General features: G+C 35.0%; 4 protein-coding genes across 6 annotated transcripts; 3 read left to right on the top strand and 1 right to left on the bottom strand.

The window, feature by feature from the left end:
• The first annotated feature begins 809 nt into the window (after positions 1-809).
• LOC140890490 (probable protein phosphatase 2C 43) lies at positions 810-4,784 on the top strand. Of its 2 annotated transcripts, none has more exons than XM_073298328.1 (5): positions 810-976; positions 1,855-2,213; positions 2,806-3,170; positions 4,004-4,240; positions 4,341-4,784. In XM_073298328.1, exons 2-5 carry the CDS (start codon positions 1,910-1,912, stop codon positions 4,575-4,577), a joined length of 1,143 nt encoding a protein of 380 aa, XP_073154429.1. In that variant the 5' UTR covers positions 810-976; positions 1,855-1,909; the 3' UTR covers positions 4,578-4,784. The 2 variants fall into 2 exon arrangements, with proteins under 2 accessions (XP_073154429.1, XP_073154428.1); XM_073298327.1 differs by having other exon boundaries at positions 1,819-2,213.
• Positions 4,785-5,633: 849 nt separating this feature from the next.
• Positions 5,634-9,490, top strand: LOC140891163 (uncharacterized). Of its 2 annotated transcripts, XR_012152439.1 has the most exons (8): positions 5,634-5,912; positions 6,435-6,461; positions 7,353-7,433; positions 7,641-7,767; positions 8,331-8,628; positions 8,719-8,773; positions 8,910-9,130; positions 9,240-9,490. XR_012152439.1 is itself a non-coding variant. In XM_073299504.1 (7 exons), exons 1-7 carry the CDS (start codon positions 5,790-5,792, stop codon positions 8,982-8,984), a joined length of 786 nt encoding a protein of 261 aa, XP_073155605.1. In that variant the 5' UTR covers positions 5,634-5,789; the 3' UTR covers positions 8,985-9,489. The 2 variants fall into 2 exon arrangements, 1 of the variants encoding a protein (XP_073155605.1); XM_073299504.1 differs by having other exon boundaries at positions 8,910-9,489.
• Positions 9,491-22,360: 12,870 nt separating this feature from the next.
• On the bottom strand, positions 22,361-22,723 carry LOC140888522 (VQ motif-containing protein 18-like). The gene has a single exon (XM_073296213.1). It carries the CDS (start codon positions 22,721-22,723, stop codon positions 22,361-22,363), a length of 363 nt encoding a protein of 120 aa, XP_073152314.1.
• A 2,227-nt stretch (positions 22,724-24,950) lies between these two features.
• LOC140892967 (uncharacterized) lies at positions 24,951-25,867 on the top strand. The gene is made up of 2 exons (XM_073302027.1): positions 24,951-25,121; positions 25,308-25,867. The coding sequence occupies exons 1-2, from the start codon at positions 25,035-25,037 to the stop codon at positions 25,737-25,739; spliced, it is 519 nt and encodes a 172-aa protein (XP_073158128.1). The 5' UTR covers positions 24,951-25,034; the 3' UTR covers positions 25,740-25,867.
• Positions 25,868-26,371: the final 504 nt, after the last annotated feature.

Genomic DNA, 26,371 nt, shown 5'->3' with positions numbered 1-26,371 from the left:
TTTGTGCATGATATAATTTGTTCACAAATTATTAAATAGGGGAACATGCCTCAAAAGTCAAAGCCAATTGATGCGACCCAAAAAAATTAATTAAAAAAACCGGATGAAAAATGACGGGATTACGAGTTCTTGGGAGAGGAGCCTAGAGAGTAGAGACAACAAAAACCATAAGTTGTATTATCTATTTATCACTTTGCAGATCAAAGTTTTATAGTGTAAAATTTTGACCTAAAGAGATGATATGTATTTTTTTACAAATCGATGGCGGCTACAATTTGATTTCATCAAAATACAAATGCATTAGTAAATAACATAGTACAATTTTTATAGCTCACTTTTTTTTTGTAGATTTATAGCTCAACTATTTTATTGGGAAGGGAAAATCTGATAAAAAAGAACAAATAAAATAAAAAATACTTAATTACTTACTTATCATCAAACTAATCCACATATATTTATGGCAAAGTAATCCTTAATTGCGTAGATCATGGCATCAAACTACGTGGTAGATGGCACAAATGCGACTCTTTCCCGTTCAAACAAGAAACTATACCAATAATGAAATATTATAAAATTTTAATCCTTGCTAATTATGATATTCCCATTAGTATCAGCCACTTCACTTATCACATTAAAATATATTTGAATAAAATATATTTTTATCAAAAGTCAAACAAAACATTAAGTTTTGCTTCGTTTTACAATAATATAAATATAAATAAATACATAATTATGACATTTCGAAATTAATTAAATGTTAGTAATATATTCGGAGTAATTTGCAGTTAATTTCCTCTCTTCCACGGCCCTCTTTGGTACATCTTCTCTCTACGAAATATTTCACATATAAATTCAGAGATTTGATGTTTCGCCTCGTAGAGCACCAATCCCACTTATAATTTTGCCCAGATCCATTTTCTTTCCAAGTCACTGCGGCCAAGATTCGATTTTTCTTTTTCCAAACTTCTAATATCATGTAAGATTGGTTCAAGATTTCAAGATCTCCAATATTTTTTTTTAATTTTTCCTTTGAATAAATCCGCTCTTTTCCTCCGTTACGCATTGATCGAATGCTCGTTTGGTGTTCTTTGTGGGATTTTTCTTTGCTGAAAGTTCCAGTATTTTATCGGCGGTACTCTGCATTGATCATATTTTTGAATCTTTTGCGGTTTGTTGTTATCGCAATTTGAGTTACAATATTGGTTACTTTGTTGTCTTTATTAATTTTCCATTTTTATTTTCTTTAAATTTCTGCGGCATTATCTTGAATTGAAGTGTGCAAGTCGTTGTCTAGTTCCTTTGTATTTAACTAACACGATGAGTACTATGCGTATTGCAGTTTTGAATCTAAGATTGATTTTTGTTAAATAATCGTTGTTCTGTGTGTGTTTCACCCTCTCTCTTCCGTGTTTCATTGTAATATTAATATAGCCTTGAAAATCGGAGTTGCGGGGCAGTCAAATGTCAACTCTCGCTAGATCAATATACTGATTGTATTTTTATTTTATTTTTTTACAATTTTGTTGAGTAATGAGAAGGGATGTTTCTTTTGTTTGCCTCTCTTTCAAAACCTGAATAACTTTTTTTTTTTTTGAAAAAAATTTCTTTGTGATACAATTTCGGGTATATAGTTCTAAATATTAACTGTCGCCCCTTGATTCTAGAATAACCTGTTCTTGGATTCATTATATTCACAGGGTCTTACTTTTTAGAGTTTGCTGGAATAGTTCTTTGCTGACTGTTTATAATTTAAATTTTACTTGTGTATGAGAGCTCTTGTTTGATTGGCTTACTGTCTTGCTATCTCATTCTATGTAGTGTTGTTCAATTGTTAATTTTGGTGTGGATTACTAGTTCCCTGCTCCAACATCAGAAACTTCGATTGCATTGAATCAGAGGGAGATGAGGGATGTGTTCTTGGTTGGGAACAACAGTATCCACATGTCTGCGCCCTTTCAGTCGATATGCCCGTATGAGCAAGGATGATGATGAGGATTTGGGAGGTGCAGATGACGCACTTCTTTGGTCTAGAGATCTCGAAAGGCATTCCCATGGCGAGTTCTCATTTGCCATGGTTCAGGCTAATGAAGTTCTCGAGGATCAGAGCCAGGTAGAGACAGGCCGAACCGCCACCTTTGTTGGTGTGTATGATGGCCATGGTGGCCCTGAGGCTGCTAGATATATTTGTGACCACATCTTTCATCATCTACTTAGTGAGCCTTCATTGCCTTTCAATTTTCTATCATCACTTTAAGTTGCTGTGAGAACCAAATATTTTGCGTAAAAGAGGCGAAATCATAATTTTATGTGTATATAATATGAAATGTTTAAGTCGTCGATTTGAGTTGCCTCCTGAATTCTCTCTTATAACAGTTTCTAATGTGTTGGAGTACTTGGGCTCAAAATCGAGTTATTCATGTGGGAGTAATCAAATTTTTTAAGTTTAATTTCGTAATTCGATTAACTTGCATCAAAATAACACGCACACAAAATAAAAAGGTTATTCATATGGGAGTAATCAAAATTTTTAAGTTTAATTTCGTACTTCGATTAGCTTGCATCAAAATAGGTTGTATTTTGATGCAAGCTAATCGAAGTACGAAATTAAACTTAAAAATTTTGATTACTCCCATATGAATAACCTTTTTATTTTGTGTGCGTGTTTATGTTTCCGACTCTGGATAAAGCAAGTATTGTCACACAAAGAGGAACTTTCTTGAGCTGCATGTCCATATATGTTACTTTTTTTGTACAAGTTTGTGAATGGAGTTGGCAAATGCTTGGAATGACGCTTTCTATTTACAGGACTTGCTCGAGAAAATGGTAAAATTTCTGAAGAAGTTATTAGGAACGCATTTTCTGAAACCGAGAACGGTTTTCTAACTTTGGTTAGAAGAGCTTATGCAATCAAACCAGGAATTGCTGCGGTCGGTTCTTGTTGTCTAGTTGGAGTTATCTGGAACAGTACATTATATTTGGCTAATCTCGGGGATTCAAGAGCTGTAATGGGTTACTTAGACAGATCGAACAAAATTGCCGCCGAGCAGCTGACTAGAGATCATAATGCTAGTATGGAGGAAGTTAGAAAAGAACTTAGAACTTTACATCCGGAAGATCCACAAATTCTAGTTTTAAAGCAAGGCGTTTGGCGCATCAAAGGCATTATACAGGTTTACCACCCATTACCTATGAAGAAGTATTTCGTATTCTAAGGGTTATTAACCACATCTCTTTGTTTTCTTCATGCTGTCCAAGGCTCAATCTTAACAAAGTATTATTTTACTTTACTACAATTTGTGAAACATGACATTTAGTTATAAACAGAAATTTCCCCGTGCGATAAAGAAATGCAGATTCCTGATTGAGAATTATCATGATGTACAAACTTGAAACCTCTCAGTTATCAAAATAATGCCATCTTATAAAACAATATATATAACCAATATCTGTTCGCATTTTGGAATTCGTGCTTTTGTTTAGACATTTAATGGTAATTTAATTTTGAAGACAAGGTCAAATACGATGTATAAACCAGTGGAAGTAAGGGATCAACGACAAAACAATGCCTCAGCTTTAATAATTCTTTTTCCTGCAAGGCTTTAGTTAGTTTCATAAGAGCACATGTGCTCTCATGCAGAGTGAAGTTTTCATTCTATTTTATTTATCTTTGAAAGAGCTATTGAAGTTTGATGATGAGATTATATACATATGCATGTTTGATCCAATGGTTTGGCTTTGATTTGCTATTACCTCAGGCATAGAATCTTCAATCCCTAGGTTCTATTTTGTGGCTTTTGATTTTTCTTTCCCTTTTCGTTTTGCTGGCTAATCTTACCACTCGGCTCTATATGCAGAGGTTTATCGACAACCATAAATCAAGATTTTGTGTGATTTTTTTATCGATACAAACTGTTTGATTCACTTTCCAGCATTGGTTTCACCCCCCCAAAGTTTTTGCCACTTCTGGTCTGTTTAATGTGGGGCATTTCCATGTTCATTCCAGGTTTCAAGGTCCATTGGCGATGCCTATCTGAAGGGATCAGAGTTTGCCCTGGATCCATCTTTTCCAAGATTTCACCTTCCTGAACCTCTTCGTCGTCCAGTTCTAAGAGCAGATCCGACCATTTCTACAAGAGATATACAACGTAACGACAAATTTATCATTTTTGCTTCTGACGGTCTTTGGGAACACATGACAAATCAGGAGGCTGTTGAGATTGTACACAATAACCCAAGACCGGTATGTTACATGTTCTTATATTTGATCTTGATCTTTTTTTTTTATTTTAATTTGTTCGATAAATATTTTTGCCTTTTTCCGTTGTTTCACGGCCTATTAGGGTATAGCTCGAAGACTGCTTGTATCAGCTTTGCGAAAGGCTGGTAAGACTAGGGAGATGCCGTATAATGAAATCAAGAAACTTGATCCTGGGGTCAGGAGACATTTTCATGATGATATTACCATCGCCGTCATCTTCATAGACCACGATATGTTGGCAAACAGAAACTCTCTACCTGATCTCTCAGTACGAGGATTTGTGGATGCTGATGGGCCATCAAACTTTAGTTTTCAGTAACCGATGGGTGATGCAAATGCAAGATTGAAGGTTGCTTACTCAGGAAAGGCCTGTTGCAGCAAGTTTTGAGTATTTCTGCTTATGCTGTCGATTTATGTCATATATCTTAATACGTTTCGAACACGATTATTTTCAATCTCAATTTTCGCCTTCTCCCGTGTCTGTTTCTGTACAGAGCCAGTTACTTCTATTTTTCAGTTTTGATTTCGTGACCACCGTATTCTAACGCCGTCTTGGTTCAATAAATAAACTTGCTTTGTTGACATGATTCAAATCCATCATTCTATCTGTTTATTTTCTTGCTTTCCTTGTTCCTCGCATTGTTTAGTAGTACACATCGATTCTTGATCCTCCTGCAATTAGTGTGGATCACTATTCGTTTAACCCCGGTTATCGCGACTCCAATGGAAACACACAGTTCTACTGCACATGTTATCATCTATGGGAAAATGAGGATCCTAAGCATATTTTTGGTTCCACTGAGGGAAGAACAATAGGAAACTAATAACAGAAAGTAAATGGCCAAGTCTAACAGTGGAAACTAAAAGGGATTTGAATCAATCTCTTACTGGAGTGAAGATTTCTGTTTAAGAAGCATTTCAGCAAACAATTGAAGGTCCAGAATGAAGAAACCCATTCCATCTATACATGTGAAAGATTAATCATTAATAACAAATTTTTGTTTCACCAATGTTTGATTTAAATGATCAGAATTATCAGCAATTATGTTATTCATATGTATAAATTTATTATCAACATATACATATTTTACCGTTTCATCTTTCAATTATCCATATATATATATACATATTTAAATTTATTATCAATTTAATATACACATATTATCGTCAAATTTTGAAGCAAAATGAAATAATATATTAAAATTAGAAGTAGAAAGCCTGAAAAATCATATTTTCGGATGTATTATAATAAAATTTTAACCATATATTATTTTTTAAAAAAACAATGAAATATTTCTCCGGAATAATTTATGTCTCTTTAAAAAAAAAAAAGAAGAAGAATTTATGTATAAGAAGGAATATTATGAATCCCAAATTAGCCGGAAATGGATGAACGACGAGTCACTTGCTAATCCTAGAGTGCCACTCCACCAATTTAATTGTGTGCTTGTTCTTCCTCAGGGACATTCATTGATCCGCCACAAAATAAAGGAAGAGAAAATCCTCTTTTGACTTCGAACGGATTAGGGAAATGAATAAAGCCGGCAGAGCAGCCGCAAGAATCAATTCTCAAGCCAACCCTTTTCAACAGAGGGCCTCTCTTTTTCATTGCACCCCTGTTTTAGAGCGAAAAAGGCGCTCCCATTGGGATTCTGTAAGCCCTTTGGAGAATTGTATTCGTGCATTTGTTTGTTTGATGCGTTGATTGTTTTCCATATGAGTCATCAGTTGGTCAAGGTCTGGGCTTTTTTCATTTATAATAGAGATATGCTATGCTCGACATGTCGATGATTTCTTTGTCAATCCTTAACATCCGTGAAAGAACAAACTGTCAGCTTTAGGATGGTCCGAAGGGGAAATGGTTATGCGCATTTATGTTGTGATTACGAGATCTTTCTTGTGGAATTGTGTAAAGGATCCAATGGGTTTGTTTCTGAGTTATATAATTTTTGTTTCTGGGGTTGGATTTCATGGCATATGAAGATAACCTTTAGTGGAGAGCTTTCTTCGTGATACGGACTAAAAAGATTTGAGCTTTTAGCAGATAGTTTATGAAAAGGTGTAATCTTTATCAGCATTTAATGGTGTTTTAGGAAATAACGTGCAAATGTTATGACGGGATGGATTTCAGAATGTTAACTAATTGTTTTGACATTGTTTTATGTCTGTTGTGCAGGCAAGTTCTTTTAGGAGTTCACCACGGGTGAGTTCTCGCCATCTATTTTTCTCCTTTTGTTTTTAGTTTGCTCATGGGAACTTATTGTGTCAATATATTTGTGTTTGAAGGGGAAATATTTTTACACTAGTTAACACCCGATATAAGTGATGAAGGTTTGGTCTGTTGTGAAGAATACATGTGTTATCAATCCATTGGCTTTAAAGATCATTAAAGCTGTCTACCTGAGTGAGAGAATATTGAGGGAGGTCAAATTGGGGAAATGTATAGCGGAGGGCACATAAGAAAAACAGAAAAGAGAATAAGCATTAAAAAAATTCATTGCACTCATCAGCCTATCTTCATTCCATTGAAATGAAAACCCGTTTCCATAATCCTTGTAGCTCTCTTTTAATTCATTCGGCAGTATGCCATATCTTATAGGCTTCTAGTGGGTGGTTGATAGTTTTGTGCGTGATTGCTGATCCTGCTAGGTGCTAGCTCGAGGACCATCTAACAAGCAGGGTAATTCACAAAAAATGGATGCCGGCCTTCCTGGAAAATCCATTGTCTAAATATGCACTTGAAAAAATATTTATGGAGTTGTAGAAATGTTGAGTCAGTAGTTGTGAGATTTATTTAAATACCAAATTAGGTTGATGCTATTGTTTTTTAACTTTTAAATCATTGTCTTAATTTGGATATATACAGTATTTTCACAATTTTTTGTGGTAAGTTTTGCAGTGTCGTTAGAAGTGATTCTTATTTGTGTCCTATTTATATTTTTCTTTGGATGTAACGAATAAATGTGTGATACGAAGAAAAACAGTAACACAAGGAAATTATTGGATATTTGTGCCAAATATTTCAATGGTTCTACCGTTTAGATGTGGTTGAGGAACTTAAGTTGTCAGTTTGCCTGAAATTCCATTTTTGCAGAAATTTAACGAGTATGCCAAAAGGCTCAGGAAACAAAGTTTGTTATACAATGTCAGTGAATTTGCCGAGCAGCTATTTCAGGTAGACATCTGATAAGTTGTCTAATCTATCATTGCATTTGAGCACATAGTGTGGCAGCGGGTTACTATGTTTGAATTAAGAACCGACCCCCTCACTGTCTTCATCTCTCTCTCCATTTAAGCGCAATCACAAATAGTTCATGGGTATCTCCTTCCAGCTACCGCTGCTAATGGTTGCCCTTACAGTTCTTTGTTTTGTATGCACCAGAGCTCGCAGTATGACAGGGACGAGTATGATCAATCTTCAAGCCGAGACTGGTGGTGTAGACCAAATTTCAGCGATGAGGGGTTTAGAAGGGGAAATATGAGAAATAGGAGATCACGAACCTGGAGACGTGAGTTACCTTTTTATTCATGCCAATATCAATTCAGTTTTATGAACTCACATATTCATGAATTTTCAATTTAATAATTGTGTCAAGAGTCTTTTCTCTCTGTCCTTCTAGTTGTAGTTTTTTGATCAATGATGTGTTGTCTCCCGACCATCATTTCCAAAACCATCATGCCATAGCTATAAACATCGGATTTGTAAGAGACTTCGCCGAAATTCCTGCAAAACAGTACTTCCGGAGCTATGTATCCCACAGTGTTGAAGAATAAGGTTTGGGGACTTGATTGATCATGAGCTGCAAAACATGTGCTTTTGGAAAAATTACATGCAGAATTTCAGTTTTTTCAATCCAGAGAATCTTTACTCTCAACCCCCCACGGGTTTGTCCTTCTTGTGGAAAAGAGGTTTACCAGTTCACTGGAGTCGCAAAATGGCCACTTATTTTTTGCTCAATTTTTTTTTTTTCTGTGAATGAAAGATCCTTATAAGCAGTTTACAGTCTCTTTAGACACAATTACTTCTTTAGTCTTTTCTTCTTTTAAATTTGGTTAATCTGACTACTTTCAGGAGAATTTGAGTTTTGTGATGGTGACGGTGATGTTGAATTTGAGAACATTTTTCAGTCAGCATTTGGACGAAACCGACACTTCTATTGGTCCTTCACAATTGATGATGAACCACAATTTAGGAACTCGTCCGGTTACTCTAGCAACTATAGGAGTTCTGGCCGTTGGAGACATCAGTTTGATGAGGAATATGATTCCTCATCAGAATCTGAGGAACCTGTAGCGGATGTAACATCTGACCGGCTAGCCTTGGGACTGAGTGCAACGGGTCCTTTAAATTTAGAAGATGTTAAAAATGCGTAAGATCTTGTGAAATTTTCTCAGCTTTTATTTCCTGTGGGGGATTGCTTTTCTTTCTGCTGTATCATCCTTATTTCTATTCTATTCAGATATCGTACAAGTGCATTGAAATGGCATCCAGATCGCCACCAGGGTTCTGCCAAGGTATTTCAATGTTGTCCTGTTTCAGCAAGATACGCTTTTACCAGTGTGTTCTTATTCTATGTTCTCGAGTTTAACTACTGTGATAGCACCAAACACTTTAACTTTCAAGAAGCTATAACTAAGATGTCTTGTACAGATTGTTGCCGAAAAGAAATTCAAGGTCTGCAGTGCGGCATATCAGTCTTTGTGTGACAAGCTCGCTCCACATTAGGAAATGCAACGACTTTCACATACTGATATATCAAGTTCTTTAGGACTTAGGAGTAAATTTATTCGATCCCATAAGTTATGTATCGTTTTACTGTAGCATATTCAAGAAAACAATAAGCTTCAGCGTCGCAATCTGTAGGATTGCAGGTATTCATCTTAAATTTTTTTTTTCCCTTTTTTAAATCTGTCTGAGGATGCATAGTTCCTTCTCTTTCACTTCGAGTTTCGACATCCAGCCCTTGGATTCATTTCACAGGCGATTATCCCTCGTTCGACAACTTGCCATGTATGGCCAGTTAAGAGTAACCGGAGACAAGTGGTTTGCTGATGCAGGCAAGAAAAAGTAAAGGGATTTGGTATCAAAGCTTCGTTTCTTGAAAGTAGGAACTTGGACCATTTTGATTTTTGAATGAATATTATTATATATTGGTGGGAAAATGTGATTTTCTTTTCTTGTTACATATAATAATGACAATATGAACATGCATCAACTTGAATGAAACGTGCATGAATACATATTTGACGTGGACTATTGATGATGATGTCTCTATACCATCCTTTATTATAAGGTGTCACACAATTAACTTTCGAGGGAACAAAATTTATATATTGAAAAGAATAATTAGTTCTAAAATCTTATCTATGTTATATTACTAAAGTTGGGAGACTTTTAGAGCAAGTGATTTTGATATCTTTGTGTGTTTTGTGATAAATGAAAAATATCATCTTATCAAATTACAAAAAAAATATATTTTTATTTAATAAAAGCAAAAATAAGAGCTTATTTTAGTAAATATCTATCTAAATGAAAACTATTGTGTCTTAGTAAATAAATTTCCAAGCATTTGTGTACAAATACATAGTTGATAGTGTGAGTACCAAAATATAGATAATTAAAAGAGTAAGACACCGTTTGGTTTGAGTGATAGGATAAGTAATCCATAGATAAGCAATATAATGTAAATTAAAATAAATAAGAAAAAATAGTTAATACATTATTTGATTTGATGGATAGATTATAATTTATTTGATTTAATTGATGTAAAATTATTAATTAATAAATAGATAAATAATATGACGAAAATAAGGCAAAATTGATTGGGATAAGTTATACATAGATTAATCTATATATATATAAAAGCAGATTTTTACTAAATATAATAGTTTCCCGCCAAAACATACTTACTATAAATGAAAATTATGGATGAAATTTTGTTAAAACTATAGATAATGTTTTCGGTTCAAATAATAATAATAATATGATGATTAAGGTTATAGATAATGTATTCGGTTCAAATAATACTAATAATATTTTTGGTTAAATTTGTAAAAATAAATTTATATTTACTACTTTTATCAATGTTTGTTTTTTTAATTTCAATTGATTTATTGTGTCCATATACAAATTAATCTTACCAAAAATATCGTAAATAATTTAAATATCGTGTATATATATGTCAAATTAATAATAAAAAACTTACGACACAACCTAAAACATTTATATATGCTTGCATATAGTTTTCATAAATAATATATATATATTGAGTTTCTTTCAAGTGCTCACCTACGATGCCCACCACCATGCCCACCAATGATGTGGCACTATTCTATTGGATGTGATAAAGATGTGATAAATTATAGGTCCAATAGAATAATCATTGATGGACATGGTAGGTGGGCACTTGAAAGAAACTCATATATATATATATATATATATATATATATATATATATATATGTGTGTGTTATAGTTTAATATGATAATTTTTGCTAATTTTTTATGCCTATATATATGCAAAATTTTTCATTAATTACTAGCAACATTGGCACACACGTGTGTAACAAAAAATGTGATAAATGCATTTGTGCTTAATTTAAACATATTTGATATAGTGTTTCAAAAATTGAGTTAGTTTTGGTTTTCTCTTTTTGTTTTGCATAAGAAAGAGAAATATAATGCTAAGTAATAGAAGAGAGAAAAAATAACTGCATATACAAAGAAAATGGATGTGGGAAGTTATTTTTTGAAATATGAATTTTACCGATGAATATTATCTACTTTTCCATTGTTTTTTTTTCTTTAAAATATATAGTAAGGAATTATTTGAAAATTAGAAAAAGCTATACCAACTTACCAAAAAAATTAGTATGAGACTCACATCTTTAATATAATAGTAAGAGATATTCACCTACCAAATATAAAATTAATTTCAAAACTTTCCAAATTCATATGATATTGAAATTAAGAACATTGAAAATATAAAATAACTTTAAATATCTGCATCGATTATAATATTTCATTAATTTTTTTATTTTAGGTTTATCAATTGTTTTCTTATTATTATTATTATTTAATTGATGTAATTTTTTAAAAATAATAACATTCATAATTATTTCTCATATATTTATGTGAATATATTGGTTTTGAAATAATATTAAACAAAATAATATTAATATATTTTCATGCGTGAATCGTGATCAACATATACATGTTATCAATAATAACTACCAGCTATACAACAAATAATAACAAAACTGTAATAAATAATTTGATCCGTCTTTAAGAATTTTTATAATTCATTAAATAAAATAAGTATTATCAATAAAATTTAAAATACTTATTTGAAATATTATTAATTTAATTTCAGTCAATTATGTACGTGTGTGAAAATTCTCATTAATTGTATATATATGATAATTTTCAGTTCAAAATTTGATATTTGATTGGATATTTCAAAATTTAAAATTTTATTGATTGTTTCAATAATTTGTTTCAAATTTTTTTATATCATGATTTTTTGTTCAAAATTTATCCGATGTTTCAAAATTTTAAAATTTTTGATTCAAAATTTGAAAATTTTTAATGTACCAATGTACGGTTCAAAATTTGAAATTTGATCGTATATTATCGCTATTTTTTTATTTCAGTTAAATTTTATGTTCATATATATATGTGAAAATTTTCATAAATGTTATATATGATAATATACCAATTTTTTGTTCAAATTTGAAATTTGATTGGATGTTAGTATGTTATCAATACTTTATAATTTTAATTAATTTTTGGTCAAATATGTAAAAAAAAAAAATTGTAAATTTTATATATAATAATGTACCAATTTTCGGTTTAAACATTGAAATTTCAAAAGATGCTATAAATACTTTATAATTTCTTCTAATTTTTTTGTAACCATGTATATGTGTAAATTTCGATAAATATTATATATGACGATGTAACATTTTTCAATTTTAAAAAATGAAATTTGATCGAAAGTTATTGCTACTTTTTAGTTTTAGTTAAATTTTTTATGTCTATGTATATTTGAAAATTTTCATAAATGCAATATATGATGCAGTACCAATTTTTTATTCAAATTTTAAATTTAACAAGATATTATCAATACTTTTTAATTTAATTTCAATTTTTTGTTGTGTACATATATGAAAATTTTCATAAATACTATATATATTGTAATGTATCAATTTTTTTGTTTCAAAATTAAAAATTTGATAGAAAGTTATCACGAATTCTTAATTCTGGTTGACTTTTTGTGTGATATATATGTAAAAAATTTCAAAAATGTTATTTATAATAATGTATCAATTTCGATTCAAAATTTGATTATATATCATTATTTTTTAATTAATTTTAGTTAAATTTTTTTTACCCCTATATATGTTAAAATTTGCATAAATGCTATAAATGATAATTAAGTTTTGCTTAAGATAATCGATATTATGGCTGGACCCACCTGAAAAATATAGAATGCATTAAAATATATACAATGATGTATCATTTTATTCAATTTATGTTATTATTTTGAGTGTTGTGTTACTTTTATATGTTTAGTTCTCACTAATATTTATCATATTAAATATATAAAAAAATTTATATAATATTACATTTTTGAATTTTTAAAAGAGTATCGTTGTGAATGTTTGGTATATTGATTGTTAGTAAATCAATTTTATATGTATATTAATTATAAACTTGATATAAATTTTTTATGATATATATTCTAAAAAAGTAATAATAATTTTTTATTTATTAAAATATTAATACTCCGTGCATCGCACGGGGTGTGTAGTGACCCTGCATGGAATCACCTACTAACTGGCAACTAATAGCATGCATTAAACTTAATACAGCAAAATACTTAACAGAGTAAAAACATGCGAAAACTTAACCATAAATTACATATCAGCTTAGTAATATAATTCAGGCTTAAATCTGTAATGATACAACCAAATCGAAATCTTAAACAGTAAACATTATACAGCTATATCGAATCCTGCTGTATAATAAAATCCTCAAGGCTCCTGCTCCCTAATCCTGCCTTGAACTACCAGCTCCGTCCATCCTGCGACCTGCCCCATGGAATAGGATTTCCAAGATAACAACTAGGACGTGAGCGCTACGCCCAGTACATAGACATGAGTAAACATATGTATATAATGCATGCAACATGATGACTGGTACAGGGTCATCTGAAAAGTCATGCTCAGAACCGGCGCCACATGAGTGCTGCCACCGCACGGATCAACCTCTGGGTGCAACCACACTCGTCTAGTACACCAGAGTAGACAGACATAAATGCCCCCGCCGTCGCGGTACTCTCAGTGACAGACTATCGAGTATAGAGCTGAGCGGCTCTATAATCAGGTATAACAAGGTATACGCTCAACGTGTATATGCACGTGACATATGAGTATAGAAAACGGTAAATCATACATCATGCCATATAATAATGCCAAATAAATGCAACATATAAACATGTATACTCGCTGGCAATCTCAGTCAATGTGTACGTACCTCTAGGCTAGTTCAAGTATAATAGGATCCTAGGTTCTAAGCCTATATTCAAAAGTTTACCGTATCACTACACAAGTTCTATAAGTCTTAACTAAGCTAATAAGTACTCCCAAAACTTAAATCGATTCCCGGACCATACCTTCGTCCGAAGTAAGACCTTTGGAGACGCTAGTCCCGGATGACTATAACCACAACTTGGTTATTCCAGAACTTCGATTATAACCGATAGGGCCCTCAAGTGTATATCTCACACTATATAACTGAAGAAGGAAACTCGGGAATTCGTAATTGAAAATGAACTCTGAACGGCCCTATTTATAGCCAAGTTTCTCGGCCAGGATCGGAACTTCCGATTTCGGGATTGGAGCTTCCGATCCAGCTCATTGCGTGCATGTCTGCCACGCCAGGATCGGAACTTCCGATCTACGATCGGAGCTTCCGATCTGCTCTATGATCGACACTTGTTAAAACTCGCGACTGAGTCATCAATCATTTCTGGCAGCTGGGGATCGGAACTTCCGTTCCAGGATCGGAGCTTTCGTTCCGATCGGAGCTTACTATCCAGGATCGGAGCTTACTATCTGGGATCGGAGCTTACTATCCGGCCCAAAATGAAAAAGCCCAAATTTTGCTTCTGAAGTCCAATAACACTCCGAAATTGATTAAATACCAACCCTTAATCATGTTTAACATATTATTATCTTAAAATGGTTTCTGGGTTACTACATTCTCCCCACCTTTAGATATTTCGTCCGCGAAATAACATCTAAAGACAAATCAAGATAACAATATGAAACATCAAACCATGTCTTATTACAACAACGTTAATTACATCTTACATGGTAATCAAAAATACAAAGCAAACAACTCAGGATATTCTGCTCGCATACGACTCTCAGTTTCCCAAGTTGCTTCTTCAACGCCTCGGCGCTGCCACTGTACCATCACAAGTGGTATAGTCTTGTTCCGAAGAACTTTCTCCTTCCTGTCTAGGATACAGATTGGTCGTTCAACAAAAGACAGATCTGGCTCTAGCTGAATATCAGTAGACTGAATCACATGAGATTCATCAGCTATGTACTGTCGAAGCAACGACACATGAAAAACATTGTGTATACTGGAAAGAGATGGCGATAAAGCCAAACGATAAGCAACATCTCCGATCTTATCCAGTATCTGGAAAGGCCCAATGTAACGAGGAGACAACTTGTCTTTCACACCGAATCTCATCACCTTCCTGAAAGGTGATACTCGCAGAAAAACATATTCACCAGGTTCAAACTGAAGTGGCCTGCGGCGAATATTCTCATAACTGGCTTGTCTATCTTGAGCAACTTTGATCCTATGCTTGATCAAATCTACCTTGTCTACAATCTGCTGCACCAATTCAGGACCCTCGACTTGCCGTTCCCCGACTTCATCCCAGAATAACGGAGTACGACACCGTCGACCATACAATGCCTCGAAAGGTGCCATATCAATACTACGATGATAACTGTTATTGTAGGCAAATTCAATCAAAGGTAACTGATCCTGCCAAGATAAGCCAAAATCCATGACAGAAGAACGTAGCATATCCTCCAGCGTACGAATAATGCGCTCTGACTGCCCGTCAGTCTCCGGATGATACGCAGTGCTCAAACTCAGAGTGGTACCCAACGCCTGCTGAAAACTACCCCAAAAACGTGAAGTAAATCGCGGATCTCTATCACTGACAATACTCACTGGAATCCCATGTAATCGCACAATCTCCTGGATATATAAGCGTGCCATGCGATCATAAGAATACTCCCGGTTATAAGGAATAAAGTGTGCTGATTTCGTCAAACGGTCAACAACGACCCAGATAGCATCACACTGACGTGACGTCATAGGTAAGTGGGTGACAAAATCCATAGTTACGTGCTCCCACTTTCATTCGGGAATTTCAAGATTCTGCAGTAATCCACCTGGTCGTCGATGTTCAGCCTTGACCTGTTGACAAACCAAACATCTCGAAACAAATTGATACACACTTCGCTTCATCCCCTTCCACCAGAATCTAGTTCGCAAGTCCTTATACATTTTCATACTTCCAGGATGAACTGATAATCGACTCCTGTGAGCTTGAGATAGAATATCATTCCTGAGCTCCGCAACATTAGGTACAACCACTCTATTGGATAGGCACAATAAACCATCTGCCTGAAAATGGAATCCAGATGTATTAACTCCATTGGCTAGACGTGTCAATCGGTGAGTCTTAACATCAGATATCTGAGCATCTCTGATCCGAGAATACAATGCTGGCTCAGATAGAATAGTATACAAACGAATCTCATTCCTCCCTTTCTTGTGCTTGAGCGTAAAACTCAATGAACAGCACTCTTGAATCATATGAGATATTTCATTAGTCTGAAGTGCAGACAGTCTCACCTGCCGACTCAAGGCATCAGCAGTAAGATTAGCAGAACCTGGATGATATTTGATTTCACAATCATAATCCTTCAGAAGATCCATCCAGCGTCTCTGTCGCATATTCAACTCTGCCTGAGTGAATAAATACTTCAAACTCTTGTGATCCGTAAATATCTCAAATTTCTCGCCATAAAGATAATGTCTCCAAATCTTGAGCGCAAATACAATGGCGGCTAACTCGAGATCATGCACTGGATAGTTATTCTCATGCGTCTTCAACTGTCGAGAAGCATAGGCAATAACATGTCCATGCTGTGTCAACACACATCCCAATCCCTGACCAGAGGCATCAGTATAAACAACATAACCTCCTGATCCAGAAGGTAGAGCTAGCACAGGTGCAGTAGTAAGACGTCTACGCAGCTCGTGAAACGACTCCTCACAATCCGAGGACCAAATGAAGGTAACATCTTTCCGAGTAAGCTGAGTCAAAGGCCTGGCCAACTGTGAAAAATTCTCGATAAATCGACGGTAATATCCCGCTAGACCCAAGAAACTACGAATCTCAGCAACCGTTGTCGGACGAGACCAGTTCAGCACTACCTCTATCTTACTAGGATCAACAGATATCCCTTCACTCGAAATCACATGATCGAGAAATACTACCCGATCAAGCCAGAATTCACACTTGCTCAATTTCGCATATAGCTGCTTATCTCGTAACGTCTGTAGAACAATCCTCAAATGTTGTGCATGCTCATCCTTGTCATGAGAATAAACAAAAATATCATCTATAAAGACGATGACAAATCTATCCAGATAATCTCGAAATACCTGATTCATCAGATTCATAAAGACTGCCGGTGCATTCGTCAAACCGAATGGCATCACCAGAAACTCATAATGCCCGTATCTGGTCCTGAAAGCAGTCGTAGATATATCTGAGTCTCGTACCCGCATATGATGGTATCCAGATCTCAGATCTATCTTTGAATAAATATAAGTACCCTGTAGTTGATCGAACAGATCATCAATTCGCGGCAAAGGATACTTATTCTTGATGGTGACACGATTCAACTGCCTGTAATCAATACATAACCGCATCGATTCATCCTTCTTCTTGACAAACAAAACAGGTGCTCCCCACGGAGAAACACTCGGACGAATATATCCCTTATCAAGCAGATCCTGCAACTGCTGTTTCAATTCCCTCATCTCTGACGGTGCCAAACGATAAGGTGCTCGGGATATAGGCGTAGTTCCTGGTACTAGATCAATACCAAATTCAACCTCTCGAACCGGAGGAAAACCAGGAATCTCATCAGGGAATACGTCAGGAAACTCGCTGACAACCGGTAGCTGATCAATACCCGTACTACTCATGGACATATCAACTGCATAGATGAGGTAGCCCTCCCCACCTGACTCCAAGACATGACATGCCTTCAGAGCCGAAACAAGTGGCATCGGAGGTCGCGCACCCTCACCATAAAAGTACCAGCTATCACCCTCAACGGGATGAAACTGTACCAGACGCTGATAACAATCCACAGTAGCGTGATACAAAGTCAGCATATCTATTCCCAAAATACAATCAAAATTCGTCATCGCTAATATCATCAAATTAGCCGATAACACATTACCCTCAAATTCCAGAAGGCAACCCATCACTAGACGCTTAGTTACTACTTCCTGCTCTAACGGAGTAGATACAACTAAATCCATATCTAATGATACGTAAGGTAATCTATGTCTCTTAACGAAGCGACTAGAAATAAAGGAATGCGATGCTCCAGTATCAATTAATACAAGTGCAGGAATACCACATAACAAGAAGTTACCTGCCAACATGCTATCGCTTCCCTCAGTAGCCTGCTCCTGAGACAGAGCAAACACCTGCCCTTGAGTCTGGGGACGAAAACCAGAAGAACTCTGTGGTGCTGGCTGCTGACGTGGAAAAGTAGAAGCCTGAGATCCAACCTGGGATCCCGATCCACTAGCAGAACTCATACGCTGAGGACAATCTCTCCGCAGATGTCCCTGCTGACCACAAATATAACACGCCCCAGTAGCTCTCCGACATGAAGCTGCAGGATGCTTCCCACCACAGTGGCTACAAAACTCCTCCTTCTTCTTCTTCCCAAAGCGGAAAGTACCTCGTGAACCACGAGAACCAGACGAAGTAGTAGGAGTAGAAGAAGACGTAGGTACAGATGGCACAACAGATTGAGCTCGAGGCTCAACAAATCCACTAGGTTGTGCTGGCATCATCAACTGTCCACGCCTGTTGCTGGTCTCCACAAGACGGAAACGGTTCACCAAAGTCTCATAAGATACCGGGTCATCACAGACGACAACCTGAGAGTAGATATCTTGGTTCAGGCCTTGCAAAAAGATATCATACTTCGACGCATCACTCGCATTAATATGGGGACTGAAAGGTAGCAGATCAAGAAATCGCTGCTGATACTGATCAATAGTCATTGATCCTTGCCTCAAAGTAAGCAACTCCATAGATCGTGCTTGGCGAACAGCCGGAGGAAAATAAAATTTCTGAAACTCCCGACAGAAATCCCCCCAAGTCACCTGTCCTCTCTCAGTACGTGCCTGAGCAACCTTGGCATCCCACCAAAAACGTGCTCTATCCTCTAGAACAAATTCTAGAACTTCCAGTTTCTGCTCCTCAGTACACTCGAAAGCTCGGAACGTGCTCTCAAGTTTAGACATCCAGCTTCTAGCTTGTTCAGGATTCTCGCCTCCTACTAAGGGTTTCGGTCCTACCTGCATAAACTTATTAATAGTATAGCGACGTCGACCCTCATGAGTACGATGTTGATCATCCTGATGATAATGGCGACGATGATGATGACCACTTCCCTGGCCAACACTACCGTGACTCTCGTCAGCCATATCCTGAAAAGAATTGCACATTAAAATCCCAAATGCGCAAGAATTACTCAAGACTAAACTAAATCCCAAGTACTAATCCCAAAATCTATGCATGCTCTGATACCAAAAATGTAGTGACCCTGCATGGAATCACCTACTAACTGGCAACTAATAGCATGCATTAAACTTAATACAGCAAAATACTTAACAGAGTAAAAACATGCGAAAACTTAATCATAAATTACATATCAGCTTAGTAATATAATTCAGGCTTAAATCTGTAATGATACAACCAAATCGAAATCTTAAACAGTAAACATTATACAGCTATATCGAATCCTGCTGTATAATAAAATCCTCAAGGCTCCTGCTCCCTAATATTGCCTTGAACTACCAGCTCCGTCCATCCTGCGACCTGCCCTATGGAATAGGGTGTCCAAGATAACAACTAGGACGTGAGCGCTACACCCAGTACATAGACATGAGTAAACATATGTATATAATGCATGCAACATGATGACTGGTACAGGGTCATCTGAAAAGTCATGCTCAGAACCGGCGCCACATGAGTGCTGCCACCGCACGGATCAACCTCTGGGTGCAACCACACTCGTCTAGTACACCAGAGTAGACAGACATAAATGCCCCCGCCGTCGCGGTACTCTCAGTGACAGACTATCGAGTATAGAGCTAAGCGGCTCTATAATCAGGTATAACAAGGTATAGGCTCAACGTGTATATGCACATGACATATGAGTATAGAAAACGGTAAATCATACATCATGCCATATAATAATGCCAAATAAATGCAACATATAAACATGTATACTCGCTGGCAATTTCAGCCAATGTGTACGTACCTCTAGGCTAGTTCAAGTATAATAGGATCCTAGGTTCCAAGCCTATATTCAAAAGTTTACCGTATCACTACACAAGTTCTATAAGTCTTAACTAAGCTAATAAGTACTCCCAAAACTTAAATCGATTCCCGGACCATACCTTCGTCCGAAGTAAGACCTTTGGAGACGCTAGTCCCGGATGACTATAACCACAACTTGGTTATTCCAGAACTTCGATTATAACCGATAGGGCCCTCAAGTGTATATCTCACACTATATAACTGAAGAAGGAAACTCGGAAATTCGTAATTGAAAATAAACTCTGAACGGCCCTATTTATAGCCAAGTTTCTCGGCCAGGATCGGAACTTCCGATTTCGGGATCGGAGCTTCCGATCCAGCTCATTGCGTGCATGTCTGCCACGCCAGGATCGGAACTTCCGATCTACGATCGGAGCTTCCGATCTGCTCTATGATCGACACTTGTCAAAACTCGCGACTGAGTCATCGATCATTTCTGGCAGCTGGGGATCGGAACTTCCGTTCCAGGATCGGAGCTTCCGTTCCGATCGGAGCTTACTATCCAGGATCGGAGCTTACTATCCGGCCCAAAATGAAAAAGCCCAAATTTTGCTTCTGAAGTCCAATAACACTCTGAAATTGGTTAAATACCAACCCTTAATCATGTTTAACATATTATTATCTTAAAATGGTTTCTGGGTTACTACAGGGTGAAATACTAGTAATACATCAAACTAAAGTGTTAGATAGGATAAAGATATTTTTTGTAACTTATACTAAAAATTAAGATTTGAAACAGTTTTTTTTTCAAATACTCAAATTTTTAGATTTATTAGTTTTGAATTTTTATTCGAAATACTCACTACTTTTACTTTACACTCACTTCTTTATGGTAATCTTTAAAAAAAACACTTCAAAATAAGTAGAAACTTTTGCAAACACTCCTTTTTAAGTTTCAAGCTAATATGTACTCATGAATCATTTTAAATGACTTTGTCAATTGATTTTTTCATTATTATCCTTTGCGATCACCAAACTCAATTCTAATCCGAGTTTTAAAGAAAATTGGAAATTAGGTATTTCTTGTAAAATATGTTTTGAGTTTCTATTAAACAAGTACTTTAATTGTGTGTTTGGTCATGTTTGGGTCGAATCAAACTCTTGGGTTTTAATTAAACTACACCAATTAAGTCAGTCAATGATAATTGGACATATGATATTTAAATATTGGCCTGATTTGGTTTCTACTCTTTTTATGCACGTATGCATTGAGGAAAATTCATGATTGTGTGAACCTGATTAAAACATATCAACCTCAACCAATATAACCTTTTTTGTGTAAATCCTGATTTGATAGCGTATGAATCAAGAATCTTTGAACATATATTATTTTTTTACTTAATTACTTACTACTAATTGTTTACTACTCCTATAAATCAATAAGCTAATTTAATTTATTAAAAAATATTAACTTATTTGTGTAGACTAATAATAAATGAGTAAGTCTTTGTGAGACGATTTCACGAATCTTTATCTGTGAGACGGATCAATTATACTCATATTTATATAAAAAAAATAATACTTCTAGTATAAAAATTAATATTTTTGCAACCCAAATCATTATAAATCTGTATTACAAAATACTCGTGAGACTATCTCACACCATAGCTCCACACAAATCAAATAAAAGTTTTATCAAAATCAAATCATATTTATATCATCTTAACTTATCGATTATTACACATCTATTTTCCTGACCGCCAATATAATGTTTTTCCAACTATCTTTTTTGTTTTTTCAGGAAAATTACCATAACCCTCGCATAAATCATTAAATTGATCCATTTGTCATTTATGTTTTGATTCTATAGTTCATTTTAACGACGAAGTGTGTACATGACACTGAGATTGCTCAACAAGGTATCAGTACATTGCAAACATATCAAGTTAAAAGTGAAAGGGAAAGAAGTGAAAATATTTTTTTGGTCCCTTAACTTGTTAATGTTTTGATTTTGGACATTAATTTTTCAAAATTTGATTTTGGTACACTAACTTTTAATTTTCAGTGATTTTGGTTCAACTGCATACGTGACAACTAGAAATTGACACACGTCACCGGGAAAATGCTGACGTGTGTCAATGTCTAGATGACACGTGTGCAGTTGTGCCAAAATCACCGAAAATTAAAAATTAGTGCACAAAAACCAAATTTTGAAAAGTTTATGGACCAAAACCAAAACATGGACAAGTTAATGAGCCAAAAAAATTATTTTCCCGGGAAAAACTAAAACCTGACTAACTATGTATCTTGATCAAGAAGACTAGTGAACAAATTAATGCAACCAAAACTCTGGAAAATCAAGATTTATATGCCTAGCCACTTCGATCGGGTTCGAGCTAGCTAGCTAGGTCCTTATGCTGTTATGCATCCATATATGGAAACTTATGATCAATTTCTTGCATAAGTTCAAGCTCAATCTCTTCAAATCTTCCCAAGAATCCACCTACTGAAATCTCATCATCCCCCTTCATCTTCTCTCTATACAGTACATCATCAAATCCAACTTGCATCCTTTTCTCTGAAGATACATTATTATTTGGCTCCAACAGTAAGTTTCTTGAAACCCTACAAGTACTCTTGCAATCATCTGCTGGCTTCCCAGTGAGTCTCTGCACCTCTTCTCTGAAGTTTGCGGCATCTATCTCGATTATTTCCGGCGCAAACAAGTGTATTATCCGGATTCTTGGCTTCATTTTGGATATGATCTGTGAGTTCTTGTTCATGGATAATGCAAACGGAGTACAGGTAGTCGTGTTCAGGCGTGCACAACTTTGTTTCTGATCCATCAAAATCAAATATTGTTTGAAATATTAGATAAAGGGATGCTGGTTCTTACCTATGTATATATATAGGTGGGAAAGTGAATTGTCAATTTTGATTAATTAATTAAGGATCAAAAGATACAGGAATAAATAAAGTAATGAAACTTAAAAAAAGACCAAGTGCAACATACAATTTTAAAGTTTTTCTAAGATAAGGATTGAATAAATTTACTCATGTGACATGTTGAAGAGGAGAGGGTCAATACGTTGCATTAGGGGAAACAATTTCGGTGTATTTGTATAAGATTAAGATATATATTTGTGTCGACATCTCACTTCAAAATTAAAAAAAAATGTACAGAGTATGAGTTTTGAATTAATTTATTGAGATGTCACGCTAACATCGTGTACAAAAAATGGAGGAATAACGTTTCTACTGGTGTAACACAGAATCACCCCAATATGTGGTACTTAAACAAGAAACTTATACATTCAAATTATGGAGTACTTTCGTTGATAAATATGCATCATATCGCAATGGAAAAAAGGCAGAGAAAAGTAATGATCCCCAAATATTCGAATTAATAACTTGATCTTGATAAATATTATTTTGAAATCAGTTTTCTATATTACATAAAAAAATTATTTGCACGTCAACAAGATTTTTTTTTATACACATTTGCTATTATTACAAAATTCAGCTTATTTCAATATTGTTTCTGTGCATGCGTGTATATTTCAAATTTATCATATATATATATATTCATCTAAATTCAAGTGACGTGCCATTTACATCTCATATTTGAAAATTAAACAAGGGATTAATATTATCATGGCATGTGCGGGTAGAGTTATAATTTGCATGAAATTTTGGAAATGGGCTTGTTGCCTCCTTAAACGAATCGTTCTATTACAGCCCAAAAACCGTTTATATTCCAGGCCCAGTCAACTTATTTTAGTCCGCTGATGAGTTCTGATCCGACATTGTGGGGCAGTTTACGCTCTACAAGGATATACCCAAATACAGTACAATTTATTTCAAAAAAAAAAAATTGTGTACAATTTATTAACACAAAAAAAAATGGGTAAAATTTATTATTCGACAAAATAAATAAAATAAATTACATACATGGTAAAAAAAAATGGGTACAATTTAATGATTAAAAAATAGTACAATTAAGTCGATATCTTGCAATTCTTAAAAATATATGAGAATCTCCTCCTCCATCTAAAAAAAATCAGTACACAACTTTTATTTAAAAATTATTATTTTGATCTTAGTATAATAAATTCTTTTTTTTTTACTTTATAATCATTTTCTATAAGAATACTTAAGTCATATCTGAATGATGTTTGCTATATATTGCTAACATGACACTAATTATTGTCGATATATTCGACCATATGAGTAATAGTATAATACCCAAATCATTTATCGAATGGTCCACATCTCAATATATATATATGCATAATTAATATTATAAGGTTGACATAATAAATCATGGGTGTTAGATCTCCTATTAGGATAATACTCATAAGGTAGGTTGAACTAAACCGTCAAAAATTCCAGTAAAAGGACCTGAGCTTGAAAAACAATTTACTATAGAAAGGTAGAAGTTTGACGATAAATTAAATTATGATCAACTAATCTTACACCCGAACACTTGCTTCATGATTGCTATATTATAAAGCTAGGATCACATAATTTCAAGCAATTAAGAGAGTGTAATTACCCACAATCTATGCATAGGTTGTGTAGATCACAATAACAGGGTAAAAAATTTATATCACGCCATGAAATAAGATCATTATAAGATTAATTGTAGAATAATAAAAACGTTATCCCCAACGAATAATGATAGATCGAATTAATTTCCACCACGTTCTCGCATAGTTGCACTGCCATATATAATATTCCTCTTAAAAAAAACAAAAGAAGAAGCAATACGTGTTAAAAGATTGGCTCCTAAACTCAATAAGATATTATATATTAAATTAAATTAAATGGGAACAAACAAAAAAACAAAAGGGAAACCCTTCTTATCATCCCATCACGAGGTAACAAATGTCCAACACTTGTCATGAAATCCTTGTACAATACATTTCCACATCTCCACGTATGTATCAAACTCCTCACTCCCACTTTCTATTTATAGCTCTTCAAATCTCTCACAGATTCATCCAAGTTTTTACATATACTCTTAATTACAATCAATCTTATCTGAGTTTCGTGGGAAATTGTCGTAATATATATTTTCAGAATTCAACAAGCATGCAGTCAGCTAAGGAATCAGCGGCTAATGTTGCGGCTTCTGCCAGATCTGGCATGGAGAAGACCAAGGCCACCGTCCTAGAAAAGGTTTGATTTTGTATTATTATTATTATTAACAGTGTTCTAAAAAGTTCGCTTAAGCTACGGTAAATATCAGTTTTTCATACGCTGCGTTCGTTTTTTAGAAAAAATTAAGGTGTTAATTTAATTTTGTTGGGTGTTTTATTTTTTTCCAAGCTTAATTAATTTCGTTTTCGTTGGTTTCACCTGCAGGCGGAGCAGATTAAGACCCGTGACCCGATGATGAAAGATATGGCGACCCAAAAGAAAGAGGCCAAGATTCAGCAGGCTGAGCGCGAGAAGCAAGGGGCGGTTCAGCAGAACAGGCTGGCGAAGCACGAGGGTGCCGCCGGCGGGTATGGTCACGGATTCACCGCCATCGGCGACACCGCCACAGGCACAGGCGGACACAACAACCTCAACCCAGTTGGCACGGGGGGCCACCACAACCCACTCGGCACGGGCCACACCGCTACGGGCACCGGGGGACACGGCCACCTCAACCCACTTGGCGCGGGCCACACCGCTACAGGCACCGGGGGACACAACCACCTGAACCCACTCGGCACAGACCACACCGCCGGAACTGGGCATGTCGGGGACGGAAACCTGACTGGGACTGGCCACACTGGCCATATTCTGTAAAGCATCTTTGTATTGGAAATCAATGGCAGCCCTGTATTACATGAGGGGTTGTGATTTGATGGAAATTAAACAATGGCTTGTGTGTATTTAATATTTGGTATGACGTGAATAAAATTTGTGTGGTGTTTTTGTATACATTTACATGTCTTTGATTATTTCCTTTTTCACCCTCAATCTAATAATTGGTTTCATACGATTTATGAGGGTCCGTGAATAAAATGCTTTTACGCTGTTCATGGGTCTCACAAGATTATTAATTATTACTATTATTAATCTAATCTAACCTAATATTATCTTATATATATATACTAAACAAAATATATGTGTGTTGCGCGTAATAACAATTTGATTGTGATCGGAGTTATTAAATTTTAAATGTTTAGTTTTATTAAAATCAAGTGTTATATTTTTTATGGGTGTCAGTTCAAACTTCAGTAATTATGATTCAATATCTAATTAGCTACTGAAGTGATCATATGACTTATTTAACTTTTTTTTTTTATGTATTTGTCGGTTTTTGATAGATGTTTTTTTAGTGATATTATATGTTTATTCATTGAGTTTTATTTTTAAAGCTAACAACTTTAAAGCAATAACATATGTTATATATTTATTAAAAAACGTAAAATATT

This window comes from Henckelia pumila, chromosome 3, assembly GCF_033568475.1.
Source record: "Henckelia pumila isolate YLH828 chromosome 3, ASM3356847v2, whole genome shotgun sequence".
NCBI lineage: Eukaryota > Viridiplantae > Streptophyta > Magnoliopsida > Lamiales > Gesneriaceae > Henckelia > Henckelia pumila.
Note: the sequence above shows the minus strand (reverse complement) of the source record. Positions and strands in the feature narration are given on the sequence as shown.

Coding starts and splice junctions, on each gene's coding strand:
- LOC140890490 (XM_073298328.1), top strand. CDS start 1,910: ATGTGTTCTTGGTTGGGAACAACAGTATCCACATGTCTGCGCCCTTTC. Junction 2,214..2,805: donor CATCTTTCATCATCTACTTA/GTGAGCCTTCAT, acceptor TTCTATTTACAG/GACTTGCTCGAGAAAATGGT. Junction 3,171..4,003: donor GCATCAAAGGCATTATACAG/GTTTACCACCCA, acceptor TGTTCATTCCAG/GTTTCAAGGTCCATTGGCGA.
- LOC140891163 (XM_073299504.1), top strand. CDS start 5,790: ATGAATAAAGCCGGCAGAGCAGCCGCAAGAATCAATTCTCAAGCCAAC. Junction 7,434..7,640: donor TTGCCGAGCAGCTATTTCAG/GTAGACATCTGA, acceptor TGTATGCACCAG/AGCTCGCAGTATGACAGGGA. Junction 8,774..8,909: donor GCCACCAGGGTTCTGCCAAG/GTATTTCAATGT, acceptor TGTCTTGTACAG/ATTGTTGCCGAAAAGAAATT.
- LOC140888522 (XM_073296213.1), bottom strand. CDS start 22,723: ATGAACAAGAACTCACAGATCATATCCAAAATGAAGCCAAGAATCCGG.
- LOC140892967 (XM_073302027.1), top strand. CDS start 25,035: ATGCAGTCAGCTAAGGAATCAGCGGCTAATGTTGCGGCTTCTGCCAGA. Junction 25,122..25,307: donor AGGCCACCGTCCTAGAAAAG/GTTTGATTTTGT, acceptor TTTCACCTGCAG/GCGGAGCAGATTAAGACCCG.